We start from the raw sequence: 25680 nt of genomic DNA on the forward strand, positions 1-25680 counted from the left end.
TTCACTTTGGATCAGTTTCTACAAGTCCTAATCGCAGGCTTCTCGGAAATCATCCCTTTCAGCATTTTTTATGGTGTGACACATTTCTTAACTGTCCTTGCTCAGCCATTCCCCAATTGATTCAGCTGCATTTTCAAAGCTTCATTTATTTATTTATATATTTTGGGGGGAAGGGTGTTATACCTGTTAGATAGAGATGGATTAGCTATTAGCTCATGACAAAGCAAGGATCTGAGGCATAATTATAGTTACTTAATTTTCTCTTTCTAGATATCTATTAGATGCTAAATTTTTGCAACTTGGAAGGTGGCAGCTTCCATTCCTTATTGCATAATCTCAGTCACTCAGAGGTTCTTTTAGGAGAAATGGCTTCATCTTTTCTGTGGGTAATGACTTGATACTGAGTTACCCTCATAAAAGATACTCCCTTCACTTCCAGTTCTTTGCTACAATAAAAGTGCCGCTCTGAATATTTTTGTCTCTGCGGGTACTTTTCCTCTTTATTTGAACTCTTTGGCGTATGAGCCCAGTGTATCGGCTTATAAACTGGCTAAAATACAGGTTAATGATTTGAGGGGAGGGGGATAGTTAAATTGGATGAGCTGGACCAACTCACAGTTTCACCCACAGAGCATCAGTATGTCTATTCTCCATTTCCTCCTACAACTGTTATTTGTCTTTTTTTTTTTTTCTTTTTAACTGTTATTTTTCTTTTTGTCACCTGCCAACCTCATGGATGTGAGAAAGAAACTCAGGGTTGTTTCCATCAGCATTGCTCTTAGGTGACTTGGAACGTTAGCAGTTGATGGCTTGTTTTTATTCTTTTGAGAGCTGACAAGTGATATTTCTAACTTTTACTTAACGGGGTATGGCTCTTGTTCTTACACATTTTCATCAAGTCCCTATGTACCTTGGGTAGCCGGGTGGTGCAGCAGATAGAATGCTGGTTGGTCTTGGAGTCAGGAGACGGAGCTGAGTTCAAATGTGACCTCTGACACTAGCTGTGCGACCCTGGACGAGCCAAAACCCTCTTTGGCTCAATTTCCTAATCTATCCAATGAGGTGGAGAAGAAACTGGCAAACTTCTCCAGCATCTTTGCCAAGAAAAACAACTGAAAAGAACAAAAACAGGTGGATAGAGCACGGGCCCTGAAGTCAGGAAAACCTGAGTTCAAATCTGGTTTCAATACACTTAACACTTCCTAGCTGTGTGATCCTGGGCAAGTCACTCAACCCCAATTGCCTCAGCAAAAAATTAAAAAAATACCCTGAGAATCAGATTTTTATCAGAGAAATTTGCTACCAAGATTTTCTTTCCCAGTAACAGCTTCACTTTTCATTTTATCTGCATTGATTTTTTTTTAGTCCCCAAATCTTTTCCAAGTTATGTAATGGAAATTCTATTTGTGTCCCATAATCCTTGAAATCCTTTTGGTCAAGAACTCCTCCTCCCCCATTGTTATGAAAGGCACCTCCTTCCAGGCTCCTATCTTGACTGGTGTTCTTATGGGGCAGTGCCCCAGATTGTTATTTATCTTTAAAATCTAAGTTGGTTGGGGAGTTCCCCTTGTGTCCATATCAATCTCTTTAAGAGAATTCAGTTTATCCTCCTCATTGGAATTGTTTCTTGTTGGGGCTTTAGATTTCATTCCTGGGAGATTCCATTCCTGGGAGCTGCTTTGCCTGGCAGAATTTTAGCCCACAGGCCCCCACCTACTTTTCCTTTTTTGGGATTGCCTTTCAAGTCTGTTCTCCCAAAATGTACAGATTTCCCCCCCACACCCCGTTTTTCAAGTATATCACTTAATTTCCTGGGATTGGGAGTAGTGGTTGGAAGCCACAAAGAGGTAGATTTAGGCTGGCTGTGGGGACAAACTTCCCAACAATTAGCCCTTACCCCCAAGAGCAGGGGGCTTTCCCATGAGGCCATGACTTTTCTCTCTTTGGAGGCTACAGTCATGACATTTTCGAGTTTTAAGGAACCTCAGCCGTCTCACTCAAGCCCCCAAAAGAATCCCAATTACAGCCTATCCAGGTCATCTCTGCGACCTTTACCCAGGTGCCTTTGGAAAATGGTTCATAACCTTTCATCATTCACCTATTGAGGACGACCTCCTGGTCCTATAGATTTGTCTCAATTCCCCGTGTGTCTTGGATCTCAGATTTCTGTGGCTGAAATTTGATGCAAATGTTTGTTCTGCTCTGTGGTTTTCTTCTTTATATTCATTCATTTTTATTGATGGGAAAGATTTTTAAAATCTTATATAATCAACTCAATGCCAGAGGACTCTACTTCTTCAAATAATAATGCCTAGTAATCATGGACCAGGCATTGTACTAAGTACTTTTTACATATATTATCTCATGTGACCCTCACAAGATCTCTGGAAAGATCTCCATTTTACATATGTGGAATCTCATGGATGGAGGTGAAGTGACTTGCCCAAAGTCACACAGGAACTAAATGATCTGGCCAAATTTGAACAGTGTCCTGGGGCTCTAGAGGCTGTGTCACCTGGTTGCCTGGAAGTCTTGGAAAGACTGCCACGTGGGAGGAACCTGAGAATTTTTATGGGAGTAAAGGAGGATCCCTAAACGGGATTTAGAACTGGTTCGGATACACAGCAGCTTTCTGGGGAATTTGGAATCTAATTAATGCAGATATTTCCTTCCTCTGTGTCGGTCCAGTTGGTGAATTATTGCCTATGTCTTCCCATAAACTCAAGGTGGAGCTGGCTGGAGGGGTCACCCAATGGGCTAGAAGCCTTCCTTGGTCTTCCCTAGTTTAGCACAGACTAGGGAGCCCTCTCCCTCTTGTCATGTGATCAGCCTATCTTTCCTTTCCTTTTTCCATCTTTTCTTCCTATCAGACATTTATTTCCCTCCTGTTCTTCCTGTAGCTTGTTCACATCCATCATGGGCCTCTCTACTGTCCTCTGAGTGAAATTCATCTTTAAGCTGAATACCACCGGCTCCCCGCAGAGACAACCCTGAACTCTGACCCCAAGAGCCTTGGGAGTAACAGTGCTTAGGGCCCATGGCCCACTGCCCGAGGCCAGCTTCTTGGAGAGCAACCCTTATCCAAGCAAGGGCTCTTAAAACCCCAACTCCTGCCGGTGGGCCAGAATTGGGGCCACCAAAGTCCCGGAACTGCCCCATGGCTAAGCCCCAGAAGCTGGTAGGATTTTATCCCTGAAAAGACCATTAAAAACAGCCTTGCCATCTGCTCCACCGCTCTGCCCTAATGCTCATGAGTCCTTCCCATGTGTCTTGCAACTAAAGACCTTCCCAATGTGTCTTTCCCTTCTGAATGTGAAGTCCCTGGAACAGGACTGATTGATTAACTTTTCCTTTGGTATCCTGGGCACTTAGTGCTTTGTACATCTTAAGCACTTAAGCCTCCCTCCACTCATTTACTTCTTTAGAGAAAGGGCAAGGAAAAGCTGTGCTCAGGGCCTTCAGGAGAGTAGATTTGCTGGCCTAAAGAAAGAATAGATGAATTTTTAAAAAGGTACTTAATAAGTGCTCCCTGTCTAAGCACAGGGAAGAGCACAAATGGAAAAGGCTGACCCCTTGCTCTGAGTCCATGGGGGAGACGCCACATCTGGAAGGGTTCAGCTGCTGGTCACTGGCGGGACAGGTCCCATGTTCCTTTGGGGCAGCAAGAACCAGCTGACAGCCTTTCCCGAGAACCATTTCCACTGGTTTCTGATACCGAGCTTTGCGATTTTTCCACTGTGATCTTTCTTTCCACTGGAGGCGAGAATTTTCTCTTCCAGGGCCCTCAGAGCTGAGGCTGTTGTGGAGACGAGAGCCATAGCATGTGACAAAGGCACTTCCAGAGGGCCTTTTTCATTCCCTCTGATGGCCAAGGAGCTGGGTGGGGAGCGGGGCAAACCAGGCTTGCCGCCATGGCTAGGGTGTGGGGGTACAGGTTTCTGACTTGTGCACTCTTGGGTCCGTGGGAGGTGATGGTCTAAGGGGTGGCAGTGGTTAACATTCCGCCCAAGTCTCACCCTCGGGCCTCCTTGTGGTGCTGGCTAGCTGGCCCACCCGGCCCATCCCCAGGAGCCCCTTTGAGGCCCTTGGTGGTAGGGATGGGGCTGATGGGTGGATGACAGCTGTTGGGAACTGGTAGTCTGGGGAATGCTGCTGTTCTTGGGGATTCTAATGCTCACCTGCCCTTTTTTGGCAGTTGGAATGAGCGTTGAGGTAAACTGGACACAGAGCAGGGGACTAGGGAGCACTGGCAGGTGGCGGTCAAGATGGTGGTAGCTTGACCCGTCCTGCATACTGCATCTCCCATCTCTCTCCCTGTCTCTGTCTGTCTTGTCTGTCTCTCTCTCTCCCCTTTCTCTGTCTGTCTGTCTCTGTCCCTCTCTCTTTCAGGTGGCACATTGTGAATAGAAGCAATAAATAAATTTTCCTAGGGTCAGCAAGTAAAAACACTTCCCATAACAGACCTATCCCTGGGAACTGCAGAATTCAAATGATTCCTTGCCAAGGACCTGGCGTCCTCCAGCCTGAGTCCCCTGTTAGGGGGCCCTGAGAGATCAGAGGCCACAGGAGTCACCCAGCTGCTTGAGGCACCCAACCTGAGCCCAGAATTCAGGGGCCAAGCCCTCTGGGAGAGTGACTTGGGAGGGAGAAGTCTAGCAGTTGAATTCTAGTAGGAGTCAAGTGACTTGGGCAATTCCCTATCCATCAATATTTATCAAGCCCTAGCTATCCCAAACAGTGGGCTGGGCATGAGGGAACCTGGAATGAAACAGGCCCTGCCCTCAGGCAACTTACATTCTATGGAGGGAGGCCACAAGTACAGGTATTAAGTAAAATGGATAAGAGGTAGCTTGGGGAGGAAAGGTGGCACCTGGAAAGGCTTTGGGCAGAAGTCCTTGAGAATTGGGAAGGAAACTGGGAATTCTTAGAAATAGAGGTGAGAGCTCTGGAGGAAAAGAGCTCAATGCCTCAGTTTCCTATCCTGTAAAATGAGAAAGTTGAACCAGAGGGCTTCTGGGAATGTCCAGGCTTTGGAGTGAGCAGCCCTGGGATCTTCTGCTGCATACCTGAGCTGGTATGCTAGATAGAACTCAGGGCCCACACGCACAGGGTTATTCCGTCAAAGAAGCAGAGGCTGAGCAAGCCCTTGTGGGGATGCCAGCAAGGATTCCTTGTTGGTTTTTTCTTTGGGGAGGCCTTGGGGGTTGAGTGACTGGCCCAGATTTACACGGCTAGTCTGGCTGAGGTCACATTTGAGCTCCCATCCTCCTGATTCCAGGCCTGGGAGCTCTCATAAGCCTCTGGGTTGGACAAGGGGCCCCCTTCTCTCCATAACGCTTCTTCTCAGGGGTTTTGTGAGTCTGGGAGCAATGAATGAATGAATGAATGAATGGATTAAAAAGACATTAAGTACTAACTACAGTCCTGCAGTAAGGGCGATACAACTACTAAATCAGGACAGATTTTGCTCTCAAGCAGCTGCCGTGCTAATAGAAGACGATAAGGAAGTGGTGGAGGGGAAGCCATTTAGATCACCTAGCAATGGATAAAGAACTGGATCTGGACCAAGGAGGCCATCGGCTGTGTCACTGTGGGCAGATAAATTAACTCGTCTGCCTCAGTTTCCTCAACTGTAAAATGGGAATGATACCTCCCAGGGTCATTGTGAAGATCAAGCACAATGATCTTTGTAAAACACTCAGCCCACCGACTGGCACATGGAAAGCGCCATAGAAATGTGAGCTATTATCAAGTGGCAGCCAGGGAAGGGAGTTTTCATCTGGGTGGTCAGGTCAAGTCAAAGTCAAGAAGCGTTCATAAAACACCTACTAGGTGCCATGCACCCTGCCAGGCACCGGGGGATACATTGGGATACACCGTATAGGGCACAAAGAGAGGCAAAAGCCAGGGGACTGGTGGCCCGAAGGGAGAGGCGATATGTGCAAAGCCACGTCCAAGCAGTGGAGATGCAGCAGAGATGGGGGAGAAGGCCCTCTCGAGCCTTCTGTGACCGAGGCTTGATGGAAGCCAGGTGGCAGAGATAAGAATGGTGAGCATTCCAGACAGGGGAGTCAGCCGGGAAAACGCCCGGGTTTGGGCTTCTGGGAGCACATGGAGCAGCTCGTGAGGGCTGACATCTTCTCCGGGAGCAATGGTCAGGATGGATTTGATTGAGCCACGTGTGGCTTGGGGTAAGAAGCAAATGGGAAGATGGCGGCTGGGGGGGATGACTAGATGCATTGTGGGATGTAGTAAAGGAAGGCCAGGGCCAACCCCAGCTTCCCGGCAAATCCCTCCACCTTTGAGAGCCTCAATTTCTTCCTCTCCAAAGGTAGAACAATTATAATTAGGGTTGCAGGCTCTGGAGAGGAGGAAAACCGGGGCACCCTCTTAGCCAACGAGACATGGCGTCAGTGGGATAAAAACCAGGGCCTGAGAGGCTTCCAGTGGAAGAGGCCCCGGAGCGGGAGGGGGGGTGGCACAGGGGCCACGGAAGCGGCCTCTCTCCCGCCCACCTTCTTTATCTGCCTCGGCCGCAGGGAGCACGTCTTTTAATCCCAGGAGCCTTTAACTCATTGTTGGGGAATGATTAAAGAAATGGAGCATTTGTCCAATGCCTACCACATGCCCAAGCCGGGACAAAGCCCAGAGCCCGTCCCTGCCCCGAAGGAGCTCGGCTCTAAGAAGGGAGTGGGACCCTCATTGGCTGATTGGTTGATTGATTACTTGAGGGCCAGGCGAGGGAACTGGGGCCAAGCCGACGGGAGAAGGGGCAGGGCCAGCCAGAGGGCAGGGCAGATGGCGAATGGAGAGGAGGGTGTTCCTCTGAGGCCTGAGGACGGGGGTCTCCCGGAGCGGATGCCAGGGAAGAGGCTTAGCAGCGGGTGCCAGGTGGCGGACAGTCCCGGCCCTCCGATTCTTCAATGCCAAAGCATTTAGTGAGCGCTTCTTGGTTGCCTTCTTTATAAAGTACCTACTGGGCGCTGCTTCTGGGGAATAGCACTCAAACCCCCACTCCGCGGGCTCCCAGCCGGCATTCTCCCGGAGACAACTGGTAAGTGTGGAGGGCTATTTTTAACAATGCAGAGGCCTTCGTGACTGGGGGGTCAGGCTCCCAGACGCGGTTTGGCGGGGGAGAGGTCGCGAGCACGGAGGATTGTGGGCGGAAACCCGCAGAAATGGGAAGGGACCAGAAGGGAGGTTCTCCCCTGGGCTTTTAAGCCCTTTAAACCTGGCCCCCTCCAGCCTTCCCCATGCCACGTCCTCGCCCGCGATCCTGGCCTTCTCTAGGCCGTGGCACTTCCTCCCGCTCTCGGCCGCGGGCACCGTCTCGGCAGCTCCGCAGGAGCCGTTCCCGGTCTCCCTCCGCGCCGCGCCTCCCGCGGCCCTTCTCTCCACCCGCCCCATCTGTGTGTAGCTGCGTGCGGTTGTTTACGTTTCAGACTTTGCCCGCAGCCGGGAGGCTTTAGGAGCCTTGGGCCTTCGCTCAGCTGGCACTTAGTAGGTGCTTTACGAATGCCGCTCATCGGCTAAGGTTTAGTTTGGGAGAAGCGGGAGCTGACTCGTTCCCCGGGCCCCGCGGCCCCTCTCCCGGCGCCTTAGTAAAGTCTCTCGGCAGAGATTGGCCGGGAGCCCCTGAAGTGCCCCGGAGGGTTCTGGTCTGGGGTTGACGGGAGCACTAGGGAGCTACAGCAGCCCCTGCGGAAGGAGAGATGGCGGCGCCTGCTCTCCCCTACGCGGTTTAAAAAGGCACTTAAGGAGTAAGACCCATTGGGAGGCTGCCGCCGGCATCCGGGTAAGAGGCGAGGACTTGGGAATGAAGGGCAGAGGATGTCGCAATCGGACATAGGGGACCTAGGGGCCGGAGGGGAGGGCGCGGACAGTGGGAGCCCCCACTCCACGGAGGGCAGCGCCGGGCCTCGGGGCTGCTCGGGCGGAGCCGCAGGTTCTTAAAGTGCTGCGGGGGCTTCTGTTTTGCGGCCTTGGAGACCCTCCTGCTCCTGCCCGCAGCGTGGCCTCGGGAGAACTGGCGGCCGGGCCCTTGGGGCTTCTCCCTCGCTCGGTCGGGCTCTTCGTCCACTTGCCAGGCACAGCGGGACCGGCCCCGGCCCATCCTTCACCAGGTAAGGAGCGAGCGAGCCTCGGGGCCGGGGCCCGGGAATGCCCACCCGGCCGCGGGGCTCCGAGCCTCGGTTAAAGGCCGCTCTCTACGGCCTGACGCTGGCCCGGTCGCTAGAACGCGCGGCGCCGAGCTCGGCGGCCCGGCCCCCACGAGGCCCTTCCCGGGCAGGGGCCCCCGGACCTCCCGGGCTCGGGAGCGGCCCGCGTGCTTCCAGCCTAGAGGGGGCGGGGTGGCTGCGGGGGCGGGCAGCGACGGATGGGGACCCCAGTGATTTAGGGGGCCCGGGAAGTGCCGCACGTGGGGCGAGGCCCTTTGGGATGCTCAGAGCGCTCTTGGGGTCTGGTTTACATACTTGTGGGGGATGGGGCAGAAGAGGTGCTCAGGCCCCGGCCTCTCGGCCGGACCTCCACCTCGTGCCCGGGTGCCCTCGGAGCCTCCCTAGCCTGGGGGCGGCTAAAGGGTGGGTCCCAGGTGTTTCCGCACCCAATGACCTCTTCCCGCGATGACCACGCCCCCTCATTAAGCTCCGCCTCTCGACCTCTGGTTCCTGCTCTGGGGCCCCCAACTCGGGTGAAATGGGCTGGGAGGGGGAAATTGGGGGCGGAGTCCCATTTTGGCACTCCGCCCAAGGGCCTTGTCCCGCGTCCTGACCACGCCCCCAAGAGGTCCCTCCCCCAGGGCTCTCGGGTTGGATAGGCGCCAGGGGGCGGTACTTAATTTAATCTCTCCGACTCATTGGCCCTTTTGCCACCTTAACCCCGCCCCCCACTGCGGACAGGTCCTCTCGCCCCCTGACCGGGCTCGGAGCTAAATCCCCCCCCAGGGGCGGGGTGCAATAAGGGGCCGGAGTGGGCGGGGCCATATCTCCCCCCTTAGGCCATTCGTCCTCCGAGGCAGTGCTCCGCCCCCTCACGGCTCCTGGCCCGACCCGAGGGCGGGACCCTCCGTTGCCATTGGCCCAGCTCCCTATAGCCCCGCCCTCTATCCCCGCCCGGCCCCGCCCCCCGGCCCGCGGCTGCTCGCGGCTCCCGGCTCGCGGCTGGCGGCTCGCGGCTCGCGCTGTGGGTCAGGGGTGAGAAGCGGGCGGCGCCGACGTCACCAGCCTCCAAGATGGCGCCGGGCGGGCGGCCGTGAGCGGGCGCGGAGCGGGGCGCGGGGCGCGGGGCGCGGGCGGAGGCGGCACGGGCCGGGTCCGAGGTGGCCGAGGCGGCGGGACCAGGCCGGGCCGGGCCGGGCGAGGGAGCCGCCGCCGCCGCCGCGCGCGGCCGCCGGCGGGACCGATGCACACGAGGTAAGGACGGGGGCTCCTCCGGGCGGGAGCGCGCCGAGCGGGATCGCGCGGGCGGAGGCGCGCCGCGGGGCGTGTGGCCGGGGGCGCGCGCGCGAGTGCGGCGTGGGGGGCTAGCGCGAGGGGCCCGGCCGGGGGTGTGTCCCGACCCACGCGCGCGCCGCGGAGGGGGGGCGAGCGCCTCGGACTCGGCCGGTCAGTGCCGTCGGGTCCATGGCGCCCCCGGCCCGGGCTTTGTTCGCGCCCGCGGGCGGCGGGCAGCAGCCAGGAGGAGGGGCGGGCAGGAGGAGGAGGGGAGGGGTCGGGGTGCCCACCTCACAAAGAGCCCGGGCTGGCCGGAGCCCCCCGCCCGGCCCTTTGTGCCTGACAGCCCGGGAGCCCCCGCCCCGCCCTTGCCGGAGCCGGGATGCTCCCCGGGGGAGGGGGCGCTCCCGGGCGGGGGGGGGGGCACGGCTCCGGGTGCGGGGCTTCTCCCGCCTGGCTCCCTCCTCCCCCGGGGCCGGCACATCTGGAAAGGGGTGTGCCCGCCCGCGGGGGCCGGGCTCGGGCGGCCCGAGGTTTGTCACGGGCTCCGGCCGGGGTCCGCGGGCGCTCCGGACTCCGTCCTCCCGCGAGCCTTTGTCCGCTCCCTTGCTTCCCCCGTCGGCTGGCTCTCCTTGGCTTCCCCGGCCCTGGTGCCCGGCCGTGCCCCCCCCACCGCCCAGCTCTCCCCTTCCCCCTCTTCCTGCCCCCGCCCCCCTGCCCCGGTCCCCGCGCTTCCCGGGCCCCGACCCCCTCGAGGGGCCGAGCCCGCAGCAGATGTTCGGGGCCCATTTGCAATGCGGGCATTACTTAGCCCGGGCGGGGGGGGGAGTTCCGCGGAGGGCTCGGGATTCCAGGAATGGCCCCGGAGAATCCCCGAGAGGCCCCGGGCGCGCGGCGGGGGGGGGGGGGGGCGCCCCCGGGGAGCCTTTCTCGGTCCCGGACAATTGAATTTATTAGTTGGGAGCCTCGGGCTGCGGGTGGGCGGCGGCCGGGCGGGCGCCCCGGAGCCGCCGCTTCCTGCGATTCCTGAAAAGCGCCTCTACCTGCGGGACAGGTGGCCCGGCTTAAGCCGCTCCCGGGCTCGGGTTTCGCGGTGCTTGCGGCCCGTGCGCGCCGTCAGCTGTCGTGGGCAACAACAGGCGCTGCGCATTACTGGGATGACAGGCCTCCCGCTGCGCCGCCCGGTGGGCCGCCGGGCCAAGGGCTAAAGTCCAGTTTACCCGAGGCCGGGCTGGGGGGAGGGGGCAGAGGCCGCCCCCCCAGGTGGGCAGTGCCGGGCTCAGATGGTGAGGAAGCGCAGGAGATAAGGCCCCCTCCCCCCTCCCAGGGCTGTGGCTGGGGGGGCTGCCCTGGAGAGGCCCCTGGGGGCTGGCAGGGCGGAGGCCCCACCAAGATGGGTCTGGGAGGGGGCGGGCAGCTGGGCCCAGCTGGGGGGGGAGGGGGCTGACCTCCCGGCTCCTTGCCCATTTGTTCCTGCTGCGGGCCTGGATTAAAGCAAGAAGGACCGAAGGACAGTTAAGGGACTGGGCCCTGGGGTGATAAGTGGGGACCTTTCTCCCGCCGCAGCCTGGGAAGGGCAGGAAATGGGACATTGTCCTCCCAAGGCAAGATGCCTCCCTTCCCTGCGGGGCCCCAGAGCTGCCTGAGGGAGCCCCAACCTGCGGGGCCCCAGAGGCCCAGGAATCCCCGCGCAGCAAGGCTTCCATTTCCTTAGCTGTGTCTGCAAGCGTTTATTAAGCGCCTACGCTATACATGTGTGGGGTGAAGTCCTGGCAGTGCAGAGCAGGGCCCAAACATGGCAGAGGCGGGTGAAGCCCATCCCCAAAAGGCTTCTGGGAGAAGCCGATTCCCTTGGGCAGAATGGAGGGCACCTTGGGTTCAGGGGGCCCCAGGTGGGGCAAAGGGCTCCCCCTACTGTCCTTTGAGTGGGTATGGTGAAGGAGAGCGCCCACCCGGGGCATGGTGCCCCAGGCGGGGCTCACACTTGGCTGGAGATCCTGGGGCCCAGGGTCTGGACAAGCCGCCTTTGGGGGCCTCTCTCGGGGGGGGGGTTAGATTCAGGCCCCTTCCCAGTAGAACCAGAGAAAGAGGAAGGAACGGGACCGTTTCGGGCGGCGTGGGCACATCGCTGCCCAGACCCTTGGGTGCCGCCTGGCTTGTTGCCAGAAGCGACTCTCCCAGCATGGGGGCAGGGTGACCTCCAGGCCTTCTCCCGCCCCTGGGAGCACGGGGGCCGCTTTCCAGAACAGCACCTCCCGCTCCCTGGGCTTCCCTGGGGAAACGAAGGGGGGCCCTCTGGGGGGTGCGGAGGCAGATTGAGGCCTGCCAGGAGGCGGAAGGAGGGCGTGGGCGCAGGCTGCTCCTTGCCCTGCCTGCCAGGAATGGGTTCGTGCGGACCCCCGGGCCCGGCTCGGGAGAGGGTCGTCCCCCCGGCCGCCTCTGCGCGCCACGGGAGCCGCGGGCCCCAGGGAGGGTCTGTGGGGGAGTGTTTGTGCAAACTTGCCTCCTGCAGCCCTGAGCTGCTCTGGGCTGCCTGGGTCTCCTTCCTGGAAGGGTGAGGAGCCAGAGAAGGGGCGGGAGGCACTCCCTGATAGCTGCGGGGGGAGGGGCCCTCCCTGGGGTGGCCAGCTTTACTGCTTCCTTCCAGGGCCGCCCATTGGTTATCTCACCTCGCTGCCTTCGGATTTGGGGTCAGGAGAACTGTGTTTGATCTGGGAGTGGAGGCCTAGCAAACGTGGGCCTCCGTTGGACCGGGCGCCGCACACCTGCTCCGCTCAGTAACCCTGGCCGGCGAGGCGGGTCAGCAAGAGGAAGCACTCTCTGGGTTTTGCTGGTACCCGAACCCTAGTCCGGCCCCTCTGCTCCCCAGCCCATCTTCGGAAGAGGAGACGCCCCCTCTGGGAGAAAGGGGCTTTCTGGGGACTCGGGCCTACGGCTGCCGCTCCTCAGGTGCTTCCTGGGAAATAGGCTGGAGCAGGGGGAGGGAGGAACTGCCCAGAGCGGGCATTCAGTCTTGGCCCAGGGCCACAGGGACCCGGGGAAGCGTCTTCTGCAGAGTGCCCGGGGCAGGCTGGGCTGGACCCGGAGGGGTTCTGAAAGCGGGGAAAGCCTGGACACACGTCCGCCTGACTGCCCACAGGGCAGGGTGCTCCGGGTCGGCCTCCTGGCCGAGGGGGAGACGTGGGGGCGCTTTTGGGGGCTTAGAGCAGGCCCAGTCCCTCACCACCAGGTAACTGTAGGCAAAATGTCCCCCCTTAGCTAAGAGAAGCTGGCTCAAGGGCCCCACAGCCTTGGCAGCCTTTCCCGTCAGTCTTCCCGGGCCCTGGGGCTCATGGGTACCCCATGCTAAGTCTTGTGCCCCACACAGGGGTGGGGGAGAGGTGGAGAAAGAGGCAGGAGGCCGAGAGCAAGAGAGCCCAGACTAGGCAGGGTCAAACAGCCCAGCATCCTCGAGAGGCCTGAGGGCTGATGGAGGCTCCCGGGCAAGGGGCTCATCAGGGCAGGGACCACCTTGCTCATCTCCACTGTTCTGCTTCTCCTGGCAGAGTTCATCAGTTCTTCCCTTGGCCCGGCCTCTCCCGGTCTCCTTCCTCTGGGGGACAGCAGGGCAGGGCCGGGGCTTCCAGGAGGCGCAGCTGGGCAGAGAGGGCAGCTTGTGACCGGCCCCTCCCGTCCTCGTTGATCCCTGCTCCTTTAGGAGATGAGACTGATCAAGTATTTGATCAACGGGCAAACCGGGCTCCCGTTCCGTGGTGAGGCAGCGGCGGCCCCGGTGGAGGTTGCCCCCTTAACCCTTCCTGTCGCTCTGCTTTCGTCCCTCTTCTCACGCTTCCCCACTCTGCCCTCGACGGCTCTTTGAAGTGAGGTCCGGTGCCTCCTGCCTCTCTGCGCACCCCAGACCTGGGTATCCGTTACTTTGTCCGCTTCAGCTGCCATGATCCTGCCCAAAAGAAGGGGGAAGGGGCGGAGTAGGAGAGAGGGGGCTGCCCGGGCCAGGGGCCCGTGTGCGTGGGGTGGAGCGGCTCAGCCGGCTGGATCTGGGATCTGGCGTGGAGCTCTCTGGAGAGCTCCTCTGTAGGGATAGCAGGCCCACAGCCCTCCCTGCTCGGAAGCTCCTCCGATCCCTGGGTGTACTTCCCAGTGTTTCTGAGACTTTTCACCATTTCTCTGTTTTTCTTACATCGACCCACATTTTCCCTATTTTAATTTTCAGCCTTTGTCTCCCTCTTCAGGAGGGACACGTCCCTTCGGGAGGATTGCTCCTCCATAGGATCGACATGGGCAATCGGTATTATCTGGGTTTCTGCTTTAGTCATGTTGTGAAAGAATCTGAAAAAAGGGGGGAAATCACGAGAAAGAAAACGAACCAGAAAGCCAGAGCGGGCCCCAGAAAGCGAGGGAGTCTGAAGGCCAATCCAAGGAGGCCCTGGCAGCCAGTGAGTTCTGCCTTTTGGCCCCCGGGAGGCCCTGGGAGGGTGCCGTTCTCTGGGGGACGCGGGCTGGTTCTTGGGGTTCCAGCTTGCCCAGAAGGCCGTTTCCCATCTTCTCCAGGCAGGGGCTGCTGTGATTCAGGTTTTCCTCACCGCAGCACTTACGGTGACTGCTGCTCTCACTCTGTCCGAAACCCCGGAGAAATTGTGCTGCCTTCGGGCCGCCATGCCCCCCGAGCAGCGCCTCTGCAGACCTGGAAGAGCCTCTGGAGTCGGCAGGCGTCTCTATGGGGCCATTCTGGGAGGCCCCGGCGGCCCTTGTGCGCCCGGCCATGGCCCTCCCCACTAGCCCCCTGGCCCTTGTTCTTCCAGACCTCTGGGTAGATGTCTGCAGCAAGGAGCAGAAGCCTGGAGGGGACGGGGGAGGGGACAGGGCCTGGCTCTGGTCTCTTTGCAGGAAACTCCACCTTGGGAGCCCTGCCCCCACCTGCTCTGGGTGTTACTGGGTGGGGGCAAAGGGGCATAAGCTAGAGTCCCTTGGGCTGATGATTGACTGGGGAGGGGGCCCTCTCCCCCAGCCCAGGCCATGATCCAGTCTGTCTCTTGGGGAGCGCCGCCACAGGGAGGGAAGGGCTCCTGCCCAGCTCCACCTGCAGCTTGGCTCCGTCCAGCCCCAAACATGGCGGGCCTGACCCAGGGCTCGGGCGGGCGAGGCCCTGGTGCCCGACCGGCTTTTCTCGGGAGCCCCTCCCTGAGGAGCCAGCTGGCCCTTTTCCCACAAAGACGGGCAGGTTGCGAGGGCCGCCCGCTCTTGGGTCCGTGGCTCGCTGGCTTCTAGGGGGTCTTCAGGGAACTGCCATCAACAGGCCTTTGTTTGAGGGGGGTTGCTTGCTGTCCTGGGCTCCCCAGTTAGCAACATTTATCAAACACACACATGCTGAGCAAAGGCACAAGGCTTCGGCCCTGCCTGCCCGGAGACTCGGTCTGGTGAGAGCCAGATGATCCTAGGCCAGTGCCGGGGTCCCCAGACTTGGCTTTTCTGGCCCTGCCATCCTTCTCTTTCTCCAGGGGCTCTCGCAGGAGAAGCCCTTGTTATTCTCCTGTCTCCTGGGAGCTGCCACGGGCCGAAGGGGTGTGGAGCCCTGGGCCTGGCCAGGAGAGAGGGGCAGGAGCCTCCCGGCCGGCTGCCCCCCAGGCATGGAAGGCACTTAGAGGCCAGGACTGGAGATAGCTGGGAAAGGCGTCCAGGGGCAGGGTATGCAGCAGGGGCAGGGTATGCAGCAGGGGCAGGGTATGCAGCAGGGGCAGGGTATGCAGCGGTGCGAGGCTCAGGAGGCTTACTGGTTCTGTAGGCTTCTACTCCATTTTACAGAGAACAGAACTGAGGCCCGGCAGATGGAACAGCTCGGCTCTGGTCATAGCTGGGGAAGAAAGGGAAGTAAATTTGTGGTGGTTTTTCCCATTTTTGAGGCAGTTGGAGTTAAGTGACTTGCCCAGGGTCACACAGCCAGGAAGTGCTAAGTAGTGCTAGTCCTCCTGACTTCAGGGCTGGTGCTCTGTCCACAGCGCCACCCAGCGGCCCCTAAATTTGGTTTTTATACGGTTGAAAGTGCCTTTCTTAAACTTTTCCTTATTTGTCTTGTACAAGAAAAATGCCAAAAGAGAAAAAAGAAAAAAAGGCTGCGCTTGGACCCTAGATCTGTCTGTGGAAGCAGGGGACACTTCTGCCCTTGGATCTGGCGTCCGCAGAGCTCGTCCTTGTGTAGTTGCCGGGTACGCCGAGCTCGCCCGCTTCCTGTCCGTCTCTCCGCTTTCCTGAAATCCGCCTGCTGGTCCTTTCTTCTAGAACACTAACGTTCCCTGACCCTCAGGAACCTTGGCTTCCTTCCCACCTCGGGCTCCCCTCAGTTTCCCGTGCCAGCCCGCACACTCGGGGCCCCTTTTTTTATATGAATTCTTTGAGATACAGACCAGGAGAGACAGTGCAGGATCGAAGGGTTTGCAGCTTGACAGTCCCGGGCTGTCCCGCGGGCTTGGACCACTCCTTGCATTTCTCTCACGGGATCTAGAACGGATTTGTCATGAGTCGGTGGCTTTCATTTCTTTATTTGGAAATTGCTCATGAGGCTTGATCCTTGGTCAGTTGAGGAGCAGCTTTTATTCTCGTGATGCCTTTATCAGAAACACTGGCTTCCCTTTCCCATCTTGGCTGCATTGCTTTTGATTGTGCAAAACTTTGTATTTAGTGTGATGAGAATTGCTCTTTGTGCATTTCGTGGCCACAAAGATTTGAGAGGTGGACTAGCCGTGCTCTCCCCACTCGCGCGTAGCGTCCGTCACTCTCTAAATCATGACCCATTTTGACATTATCTCGGTAGAGGGGGGGAGACGCTGGTCTCTGCCCAGTGTCTGCCGGACTTTTCCCCGGTTTTCCCAGCAGTTCTCGGTGGGGCTTCTCCCGGGAGCCGAGATCTTTGGGTTTATCCAACCCTGGCTTACTCTAGTCCCCGCTGCTTGTGTCTTAGGAGTGCGCCCTGACGCCCTGCCCGCTCCCCGGACTTGGCCACTTCCAGATGGCCACTTTCATGGCATTTCCTCGCCCTCAGTAAAGCTGGCGTTACTTGTACCCGCCAGTGCCAGGGTTCATTTTATCCCGGGCAGCGGCCGCTGCCGTCGGCCCAGGCAGACGTGGCTCGGCCAGGGTCACAGCCAGAACGTTTCCTTGGCTCCATCCGGAGGCCGGACTCCCCTCGCGGTTCCGGCGGGCCAGTCTAAGGTGGTCGTGGCCAGGCCTTGGCCGTGGCGTGGATGTCTCAGCCCAGTTAAAGAGGGCGCCCGGGGACGGCCCATTTGCCTTGCTCACAGTGACGTCAGCAGCGCTTTCGGGGGACGGGCTGTCCGTCATCTGGTGGCCCGTCCTCCTGGGCCTGTGGTTGGGCCTTGAGGCTCTCCTTGCCCAGGCCGCAGACGCTCCACAGCCAAGAGCCAGTTCTTCTGTTTCCCCCTCCCACCTGCTTTGTGTTTCCTGATGTAGAAAAGTGGGGGTGGGCATCCACACATTTTGAGCTGGGTTCCCCCATCTGGCCCCACACAGAAGCCGAGCTTCTGACTCCGAGCTCTTCTGCCAGGGCATGAGGGGCAGTGGGGGCCGCTCTGGGCTTGGCATCCGGGCAGACTGGCCTGCTGCCCACGCCGCCTCCTGCCTTCTGGGGGGGCAGGGTCTCCTGAGGAAGGCTGGGGGGCTTGCAGCTCTTGGGGGGCTGGGAGAAGGAGCTGGTATGTGGCTGAGCACAAACGTGTTCCGGGCTTTCGAGCAGAGCCGGGAACCTGCAGGCAAGTTGGAGGCAGGCAGGTTGGGGCTTGACGTAGAAGGAAAAGCACGGCCGGCCTGGGCTTCCGTGAGAGCGGGCGCTCTGTGGGGGCCCCGGCTTTGGAGGTGACCTCCTTTTGTGTAAGTGAAAAGGGGGCCATCCGTTAGACCTTTCCGAAGCAGGGGGCGATCGCCTGTGGGCCCCAGAAGGGGAGCAGGTGAGCGGGATCAGTGTCCCCGGTGACTTGGGGAGAGCGGGACTGGCCGCGTGCCCATGGTTCCCGCTCTGGGCCCTTGGAAGCGGCCCCTCTGAGGGCCTGCTCCCCACCCTGCCAGCCGGTTGTCCCGGTGGGGGCACCCCTCTGCCCCCCCCCCCAGAACTGGCTAGCTCAGAGCCCGCCCTCACTGCCCCTACAGCCCCTGCAGCGCCAGTGTGGCCAGTGCGGCGGTGACAGTGACCGGCCTGAGCGCGTGCGAGGAGAGAGGAGGCAGGCCTCCCCTTAGAGAGCCTCCTTTGGAGACCGAGCCCTGGGCCTCTGGCGAGTCTGATGCTTTCCAGGAGGAGATCTGGGCAGGCCGCCAGGGAGGAGCTGGCCGCCTTCCAGGCCCAGGCTGGGCTCTGGGGCTGTGCCCATGCAGATGAACACTGGCACTGGGCATGGGCCCAGGGAGGGTGGGGAGGTCAAGGAGGACGAGAACACGGTTCCCATGGCAGCGCCTTGGCCCAGTCCTGGCTCGCGCGACCCTGCCCCGAGCCCCCGACTCGCTCTGAAGATCCCCGCATTCCTCCCGTCTTGCTTTGAAAAGAAGGCGCAGCCGGCAAATCTGTGGGGGCTTCTGGGGGCTTGCTCTGGCCACGGGGCTGTGGGCGCGCAGGGGGGGCCGGGTCAGTCGTGTGCCTGTGGATGCCCGGGGAGTGCCGGGAGAGGAGCCCGGAGCGGGTCTTTGGGAGGGCAGGGCCTCAGGCCGGGATGGGTGCAGGGACGCGCGGGGGAGATGGCGGCTGGAGAAGTCAAGGAGCAGAGGTCACCGCGGGCAGGGTGGCCGCACTGGAGCCTCGGGACCTCAGGCGTAGGAGCATTTCTGCCTGGGCCCCATCCCCCAGGAGCCCCCGGGGTTGGCACAAGCACGGGCGGCTGTGGCCGCGAGTGCCCTTGTTCCTGGTGAGAGTTTGTGGCGGCTCTTGGCAATGGGCAGTGTGCCAGACCGAGGGCACAGGGCTGCCCCGGGTGTGAGTGCCGGCACCGGGGCCCGGGCTGGGAGCTGCCTGCCGGCTCTGCTCTTTCTTTCCCTGGATGAGCGACCTTTGGCAGCCATTCTTAGAGGCTGCAGCCCTCGTCGGCCTCCCTCTGGGGCCGCATCCTGGGAGGCTTTGGAGGTGGGTTCTCTTCCCGGCTGGCGGACTTGGGGCCTCGGTCTTCCCGCTCTGTACACGGCGTGTAACCAGTCCTGTGGCCGGCCCCGTCACAGGGAAGGAAGGAGGGACCGCTTCCATCTCAAGTTAAAGGCGGCGTTTGCGGCGGGGAAAGGGATTCTGAGCAACCAGAGACAGTCTCCCCCCGGAGCCCGGCGGGGGCGGCGCAAGGCCGGGGGACCCCCTCCCTCGGCGTTGGGGAGGACGGGATGTCCGTTGCCTCCCGGCTGTGGGCTCCCGTAACTGTCCTGGCAGGTGGAAGGGCGGCCGGGACCCTGGTGCCGCGGGGGCGCCGTGCTCCCCCTTGCCGGCCCCGCACCCTGCCTGCTTCTTGGCGGTGGGGGCTCTGTCCGCCGGCGTCGGCCTGCCTCGGTGCTCGCTGCGGAGGTGAGCTCCCGGCCGGCTGCTCTGCCCCTGCCTCTTCTGGGACTGAGGCTTCTTTCTGGCCTCCACCCTTCCCGGGGCAGATCAGGAATTCTGCTGCTGGGAGGGAGTGCCCAACGTGTAGGGACATAACCTGGAGGGAGGGAGCGCCTTCCCAGGTGTGCGGGGGCCGGGCTCGGGGGGCTCAGCCCAGGGATGAAGTTCCCTCCGTCAAACCAGGCCGGCCGAGTGCTGGACAGAGGCGGAGGAGTGAGCTCAGGGCCCGGCAGGGGAAGCTGGGAGGAGGTCGAGGGGGAGGGAGGGAAGTCGGCGTCTGTCCCTGGGGACGCTCTGCCGGCTCCTCGGGTCCTCGGCCCAGATGCCACCTTGGGCGGGCGCCCTCCCGGCTCACCTTACCCGCCGCCTCCCGCGGGTTTCTTGTTTCCCCGACGGCGGCAGCTCCGGGAGGCAGGAAGCGCCGCTGCCTTTGTGTCCTCAGCCCTTGGGGTTCACCCCTGTGTCAGGGGTCAGAAAGATGGAGGGGGAGGGGGCGGCCCAGGAAGCGAGTTGGGGGCCTCCTGCCACGCCTGATTCTGGCTTTGGGGAGGTGCCGCTTGGCAGCTTCTCCCCCACCTGGCATCCTGGGGTGTGTGCTGGAGTCTGGGAGGGAGCGCGAGATCTCAGCGATAGGAGCGGTGGCCGGGCCCACTGCCAGCCGCGGGCTGGGTCTGCAGGAACTCGGCGGCGGGCACGGGTCTTTGCCTTCTGTGCCCGGAACTGGCTCCGGCCGGGGCTCGTCACTGTTCTCCCGGGGTCGTGGGCGCCAGGAGGGGCCGGCTGCTCCTTTGCTCCTCTTCGGCAGGGGCCGAGCCGGGGATGGGGGTGTGGGCCCGGGCCACTGTCCTCACTTGGATGTTTGAAAGTGGGAGAGGTAGCGTGGGGGCTTCCCCGGGCGGCCTAGACTGGCACAGACTCGGGGGTGCCCACGGGGCTGGGCCGGCCACGTCGCTGGGCTCCAGGGTGGGAGGTGCCTTCGTCCCCCCCCAGCCATCGGGGCCCTGAGGAGGAGGGAGGCGGCCCGGAGAAGGCTCCCTTGTGGCTGCCACGTTTTAGGGAGGATGTGGACAAAGAAGAGAGGAGCCCAAGGGAGGAGGGAGGGCCCCGGGAGGCAGCTCTGCCTGACCTCTGGCTCCTGTGGAGCCTGATTGGCCGCGGTCCCTTCCCCAGGTCTTGGCCCGCCCCGCACCCGGTTCTCAGGCCGGCTCTGGGCCCGGCCCGGTCTGGGTTAAGGACCTCGTGCTGCCCTGTGTGCGTAGTCGAGGGAGGCATCCAGGAAGGAGGAGGCTTCTCCGGAGGCTCTGGGACGGGGCGTTGGCCGCGGGGCCTGCTTGGAGCCGGTGGGGTGGAAGCTGGGAACAGGAGGGGCCCCGGGACCTGGCGTCCTTTGGGGAGAAGACCCCAGACACTAGCCCCCGATGGGGGAGCCAGCGACAGTTTGGTAGCGGGAGCGAGGCCGGCTGCTTTCAGGAAGTCCCCTTGAGGTGTGTTGGGGCTGGGCCCACAGCAACACCTCGTGCTCTTATTCCTGTTTTACGGACCAGGAAACTGAGGCAGGCGGCTTTCAGTGGTTTGTCCCAGGGGTCCTGACGAACCACAGGGCCACCTAGGCAGGGGGTGGAGGCCAGCAGGGAGGCCCATGAGGCAGCGGATCCAGGCTTCCGGCTCCTCCCCGGCCCGGTTCCTGTGGCGCGCAGCATCGGAACGGAGCCTGTGCCAGCCTGGCTCCCAGGCGGCCGCCCGGCCTAGGCCCGTGGGGGGGGGCAGGGGCAGGGCCTGGGTCCCCGGGGCCCCGGCTGACCACAGGAAGTCCTTAGGCCTCTGAACCCACTGAGCTGGTCTGGCTGGCCCTCTGAGCATCTGGGCCTGTGGGGGAGGGGAGGCACCGCCTGCTGCAGGGGGACAGCTGGCAGGCCGCGCCAGGCCTCCCTGGCCCCAGGCACCCCGGGTCTGGCCACATTCCTGAGGCCCCGGGGGAGGGGCAGGGCTGGGGGGGCTCCTCCCTCACCTCTGGCCCAGGCCGCCTGCCCTGGGCCCGGAAGGGCCACTGGGGGAGGGGGCAGCAGCTTGCCAACCACCCTTTTGCCTTTTGTTATTCAGATCGCAGCCTGCCCTGAGCTGCTGAGAGGCTGGGGGGCCTAGTGTGCTGCTCAGGGGGGGAGAAGGGCCCCAACTGGGTTCGGAGCGGGGGGGGGGCGCCCTTTGTGGCGTGTGACTGGTCGTGGTTGCCCAGCGGCCCCCGCCGCCCCCGTGCTCACTGCCCTCCTTCTCCCCAGGTAACCAGGCTTCCATGCTCCGGCTGAGAGACCGCACCCTGCAGGCGGCCGCCGCTCGCTCGCATGGTTTCTGAGCTCCAAGCTTTCGGTGAGCGGGGCCCGGGGGCGGGGGGAGCCGGGCCCGGGGGAGCCAGGCCGGGGGGAGCCGGGCCAGGCCGGGGCGTTGCCTGGCCGCTGCCAGCCTTTGTTTCTCCGGTGCTTCTGCTTGGTGTGGAGATGGAGGGCCCCTAACCCCGCTGGGGTCACCCTCCAACCCCTCCAGGTCCCCTCCAGCGGGAGGAGAGCGTACCCCTGTGATAGATGAGCCGCTCCTTGGCTTTTCTAGGTCACGAGGCCACGGTCTGGGGCGAGCGAGGGAGGAGGGGGCCCAGGGTGGCGCGGGGGATGGGGCCCGAGGACTTGGGGAGGGGATGAGCCAGCCTGGGCTGGGGGGGGCGTTCCAGAGCCCCAGTAGCAGCCGTGGCCGCCAGGTCACCCTTAAGCAGTGTCCTTCCCCCCCTTTTTGGAGCCCATTGAGCCACGTGGGGGCTCCTCCTGACATGAGAATGACCGGTGCCCACACTGGGCTCGGAGACCCCTGAGACGGGCAGCTCGGCTCTGAGCCATTCCCTTCTGTCTTCTGGGCCCAAGCCGAGCAATTGGCAGTGGCTGTTCCCTGCCTCGCCCTTCCTACAATGGGTGTAATGTCCCCAAATCCTCTGAGGCGACGGGGCAGAGGTCGCTCCTCCATCCGGGTGACAGACGTGTTCCCTGCCGTGAGAGCCTCGGCCCGGGGCGCTGGGCCCCAGGTCTCCCCCGGCAGGAGTCCCGGGCACACTGAGCCAGGCCCCGCCAGCTCCCTCTGGAAGGAGAGAGAACAGGAAGCGTGGCCAGGCCCGGCTTGGCGAGGGGGGCGAGCTCTTTCCCATCCTACCTCCCCTGTGTGTTCTCCCCCCCCCCCCCCCCCCCCCAGCAGCCTCCTGGTGGCTTCCAGAGCTCTGGAAGTGTTGCAGGGCCGGGCTGGCTCTCTGAGGCCCCGAGTACTGCTGGGGGGGGGGTCTGGGAGAGGCCCCCCCCCTGTGGCTCAGGTGTCTCTGTGGGGCATGTGACCCCTTCAGAACACAGAGGTGTTGGTGCTTTTATTACTTAATGGCATCAGTCTGTGCCCGCCCGTCTGGCAGGGCCAGGCGGGCCTCCCCCACAGCCGGGCAGCGGCCGCTTTTCCTAGAAAGGGCGAGAGGCTTCCGGGCTTGGCAGAGGGCCCTGGGGCTGGCAGGGGAGCGGGGGCGGGGCCCAAACAAGCTGCAGCGTTGAGCCCCGGGGAGCTCGGTAGAGGGGGCCTTGCCCGCCCCTCGAGGCCGTGTCAGGGAGCTTCTGGGCTCATCGCCGTCCTTGCTGGGGGGACTGTGTGAGCATGGGCTTCAGGGTGGGGGGAGAGTCTGGGAAGGGGCAGGCGAGGGCGGGGGCTGACGCTACCCTTGTCTCCCTCCCTCAGGTCGTCGGCTGGCACTCGGGGCCCGTGGCCATGGAGCTGCCCAACCATTCCAAGCAGCTGTTGCTGCAGCTGAACCAGCAGCGGGCCAAGGGCTTCCTGTGTGACGTCATCATCGTGGTGGAGAACGCGCTGTTCCGGGCCCACAAGAACGTGCTGGCGGCCAGCAGCATGTACTTCAAGTCTCTCGTGCTGCACGACAACCTCATCCACCTGGACACGGACATGGTCAGCCCCACGGTCTTCCGCCAGGTCCTGGATTTCATCTACACGGGCAAGGTGCTCCCCGGCGAGCAGCCCGCGGAGCCCAACTTCGGCACGCTCCTCACGGCCGCCAGCTACCTCCAGCTGCCCGAGCTGGCCGCCCTGTGCCGCCGGAAGCTCAAGCGGGCGGGGAAGCCCTACGGCTCGGGCCGGGCCGGGGTCCCCGGGGTGGGCAGGCCGGCCCGCGGCCAGCGTTTGGCCGCGGCCTCGGTCATCCAGGCCCGCTACCCGCCGGCCCCCGAGGCCCGCAAGCCCGCACACCCGCCCAAGGAGCTCCCTCAGGCCAAGGGCTCCGACGATGAGCTGTACCTGGGCGCCCCCGGGCAGGAGAACCCCCGCCCCCTGAGCCGGATGAGCTGCAAGAACGGCGGGGACGGGGCCGGCTGCGGGGGCTCCGGTGGGAACAGCGGCGGCAGCGAGCAAGAGCTGGGCCTGGACCTCTCCAAGAAGAGCCCTACCTTGCAGCCCCCGGCGCCCGGCCCCCTCCTTGGCCCCGAGGACCTGGCCCAGCTCAGCGACAGCCAGCACGGTTCCCCCGCGCCGGCCTCCGCCAACAGTGCCTCGTACCCGGAGCCCGCCGGGCCCCCGGAAGACCCCATGGAGGTGGAGGCGGCAGGCGCCCCCGAGGAGAACCACCTGGGGCTGCTGGAGGGCCCCGGGGGCCAGCCCCGCAAGAGCCTCCGGCATCTGACCCGCAAGAAAGAGTGGAGCAAGACGGAGGCCGTGGCCTGCGCCTCCTTCGAGCGCAAGGAGGCCGGAGACGAGGAGGAGCCGGAGGACGGGCTCCCCAACGGCATCCTGGGGGCCAGCGGCGCGGGGCCCTACGGGGAGCCGCCCTTCGCCTGCAAGGAGGAGATGGAGAACGGCAAGGAGCTCAGCGAGGAGAGCGGGCAGAGTGAGGCCGAGGGCGGGGGAGCGGCTGGGGGCGCCGGGGGCGCCCCCAACTACGTCTACCGGCAGGAGGGCTTCGAGGCGGTGCCCTATGGGGACAACCTGTACGTGTGCATCCCCTGTGGCAAGGGCTTCCCCAGCTCGGAGCAGCTCAACGCCCACGTGGAGACGCACACGGAGGAGGAGCTCTTCATCAAGGAGGAGGCCGGCTACGGCGCCCCCGACGAGGAGGCCGAGGACCTGTCGGCCCCCAGCCCGGCCTACGCCTCGGAGCAGCGGCCCTTTAAGTGCTCGGGCTGCGACAAGAGCTACAAGGACCCGGCCACGCTGCGGCAGCACGAGAAGACGCACTGGCTGACGCGGCCCTTCCCCTGCAACATCTGCGGCAAGATGTTCACGCAGCGCGGCACCATGACGCGCCACATGCGCAGCCACCTGGGCCTCAAGCCCTTCGCCTGCGAGGAGTGCGGCATGCGCTTCACGCGCCAGTACCGGCTCACCGAGCACATGCGCGTGCACTCCGGTGAGAAGCCCTACGAGTGCCACCTGTGCGGCGGCAAGTTCACCCAGCAGCGCAACCTCATCAGCCACCTGCGCATGCACACCTCGCCCTCCTAGGAGCCAAAGAGGGGCCGGGCCGGCCGGCCCCCCGCCTCCCACAGCTTTAACGGGCGCCCGCCGCCCGCTCCCTCCGCCCTGCGGCGTCCGCTCTACCTCCGCCCTCCGCCGAGGGCCGCCCCGCAACCAGCGTGTGTGAGTGCGTGCGTGTGCCACGGGTGCTGCCGGGCTCGCTGCCCCCCCCCCCCCCCCCCCAAAGCCGTCAGGGTCACCCCGTACTTGAGTTTGCTTCCCCGTCCCCCGGGCCCGTTGTAGTTTCTGTTGTAGTTTTTCTCTGGTCTGGATCTCCGAGTCCCGCGGCCCCGGGCCGGGCCTGAATGTAATCGGGGCGGCGGGCCTCCCCCACCCGCCTGGAGCCCTCCCGGGTGCCCCGGGTCTGTGACTTTCTTGGCTTAGAGGTACTCGCTCGGCCGGCCCGGTGTGTGTTCCCCTGGAGGGGCGGCGGGGGCGGGGCCACGCGTCTGTAGGTACTTTTTTTTTTTCGTGGCTGCATGAGTGGGTGCGTGTGTGCGCGTGTGGCGGCGTGGACGGCTGGGTCACTTCTTTCCTCACTGAACAAGGAGTCCGGTCCGAGACTTCCAGTTTTTTTCTACCTCTTAATTCACGAGAACAATAAGTCGGTGAGCGCACGGCCCCCGGGTCCCCCTGGGCCCCGGAGGATTGGGGGCCACGTGCGTGCTGAGCGTGTCTCAGGGAGCCGGGTGGGCGCATCCGCAGGCGCTGCTCCTCCCGCCCTCCAGCAGAGGGGGCCTGTTCTCTCCGAGCGAGCGTGTGCTGGTGCCAGCGTGCTGAGTGGAGTTTGGGTGGGCAGTGGGTGCTCTGCGGGGGGGGTGGAGAGAGGGCTCCTCCCCGGCCTCCCCGCTTTCCCCTGCACATCTGGACCAGAACTGGGGCCCACAACAGCTGTACGGGTGGGAGGGCAGGCCTCGGTCGGCCGATCCAAACCAAAGCGTCTCCCCGTCTTCCCTGGGCTGGGGGGGACGAGACCTCTGGGGCGAGGGGGGGCCCGGGCGGCCGCGCCCCGTTCTCCCAGGCTCTTTCATTTGTTGTGTTTTATAACTTCTTCTTTTGTAAGTTCAGACCAAAAAGTCCTCGAGTCTCTGCCCCCTTCTCCCTTTGGAGAAGGAACCTTGAGCTGAGCCTGAGCCCGCG

General features: G+C 62.3%; 1 protein-coding gene across 6 annotated transcripts; it reads left to right on the forward strand.

Moving 5' to 3' along the window:
- Positions 1–6156: 6156 nt before the first annotated feature.
- HIC2 (HIC ZBTB transcriptional repressor 2) lies at positions 6157–24666 on the forward strand. 6 transcript variants are annotated; one of them, XM_074292326.1, is made up of 3 exons: positions 6157–6191; positions 21285–21372; positions 22759–24666. In XM_074292326.1, exon 3 carries the CDS (start codon positions 22789–22791, stop codon positions 24526–24528), a length of 1740 nt encoding a protein of 579 aa, XP_074148427.1. In that variant the 5' UTR covers positions 6157–6191; positions 21285–21372; positions 22759–22788; the 3' UTR covers positions 24529–24666. The 6 variants fall into 6 exon arrangements, with proteins under 6 accessions (XP_074148427.1, XP_074148436.1, XP_074148418.1 ...); XM_074292335.1 differs by lacking the exon at positions 6157–6191 and adding an exon at positions 7030–7054; XM_074292317.1 differs by lacking the exon at positions 6157–6191 and adding an exon at positions 7673–7795.
- The last annotated feature ends 1014 nt before the right edge of the window (positions 24667–25680 follow it).

The sequence above is a fragment of the Sminthopsis crassicaudata genome, chromosome 1, assembly GCF_048593235.1.
Source record: "Sminthopsis crassicaudata isolate SCR6 chromosome 1, ASM4859323v1, whole genome shotgun sequence".
In the NCBI taxonomy this organism is placed as follows: domain Eukaryota; kingdom Metazoa; phylum Chordata; class Mammalia; order Dasyuromorphia; family Dasyuridae; genus Sminthopsis; species Sminthopsis crassicaudata.

Coding starts and splice junctions, on each gene's coding strand:
- HIC2 (XM_074292326.1), top strand. CDS start 22,789: ATGGAGCTGCCCAACCATTCCAAGCAGCTGTTGCTGCAGCTGAACCAG.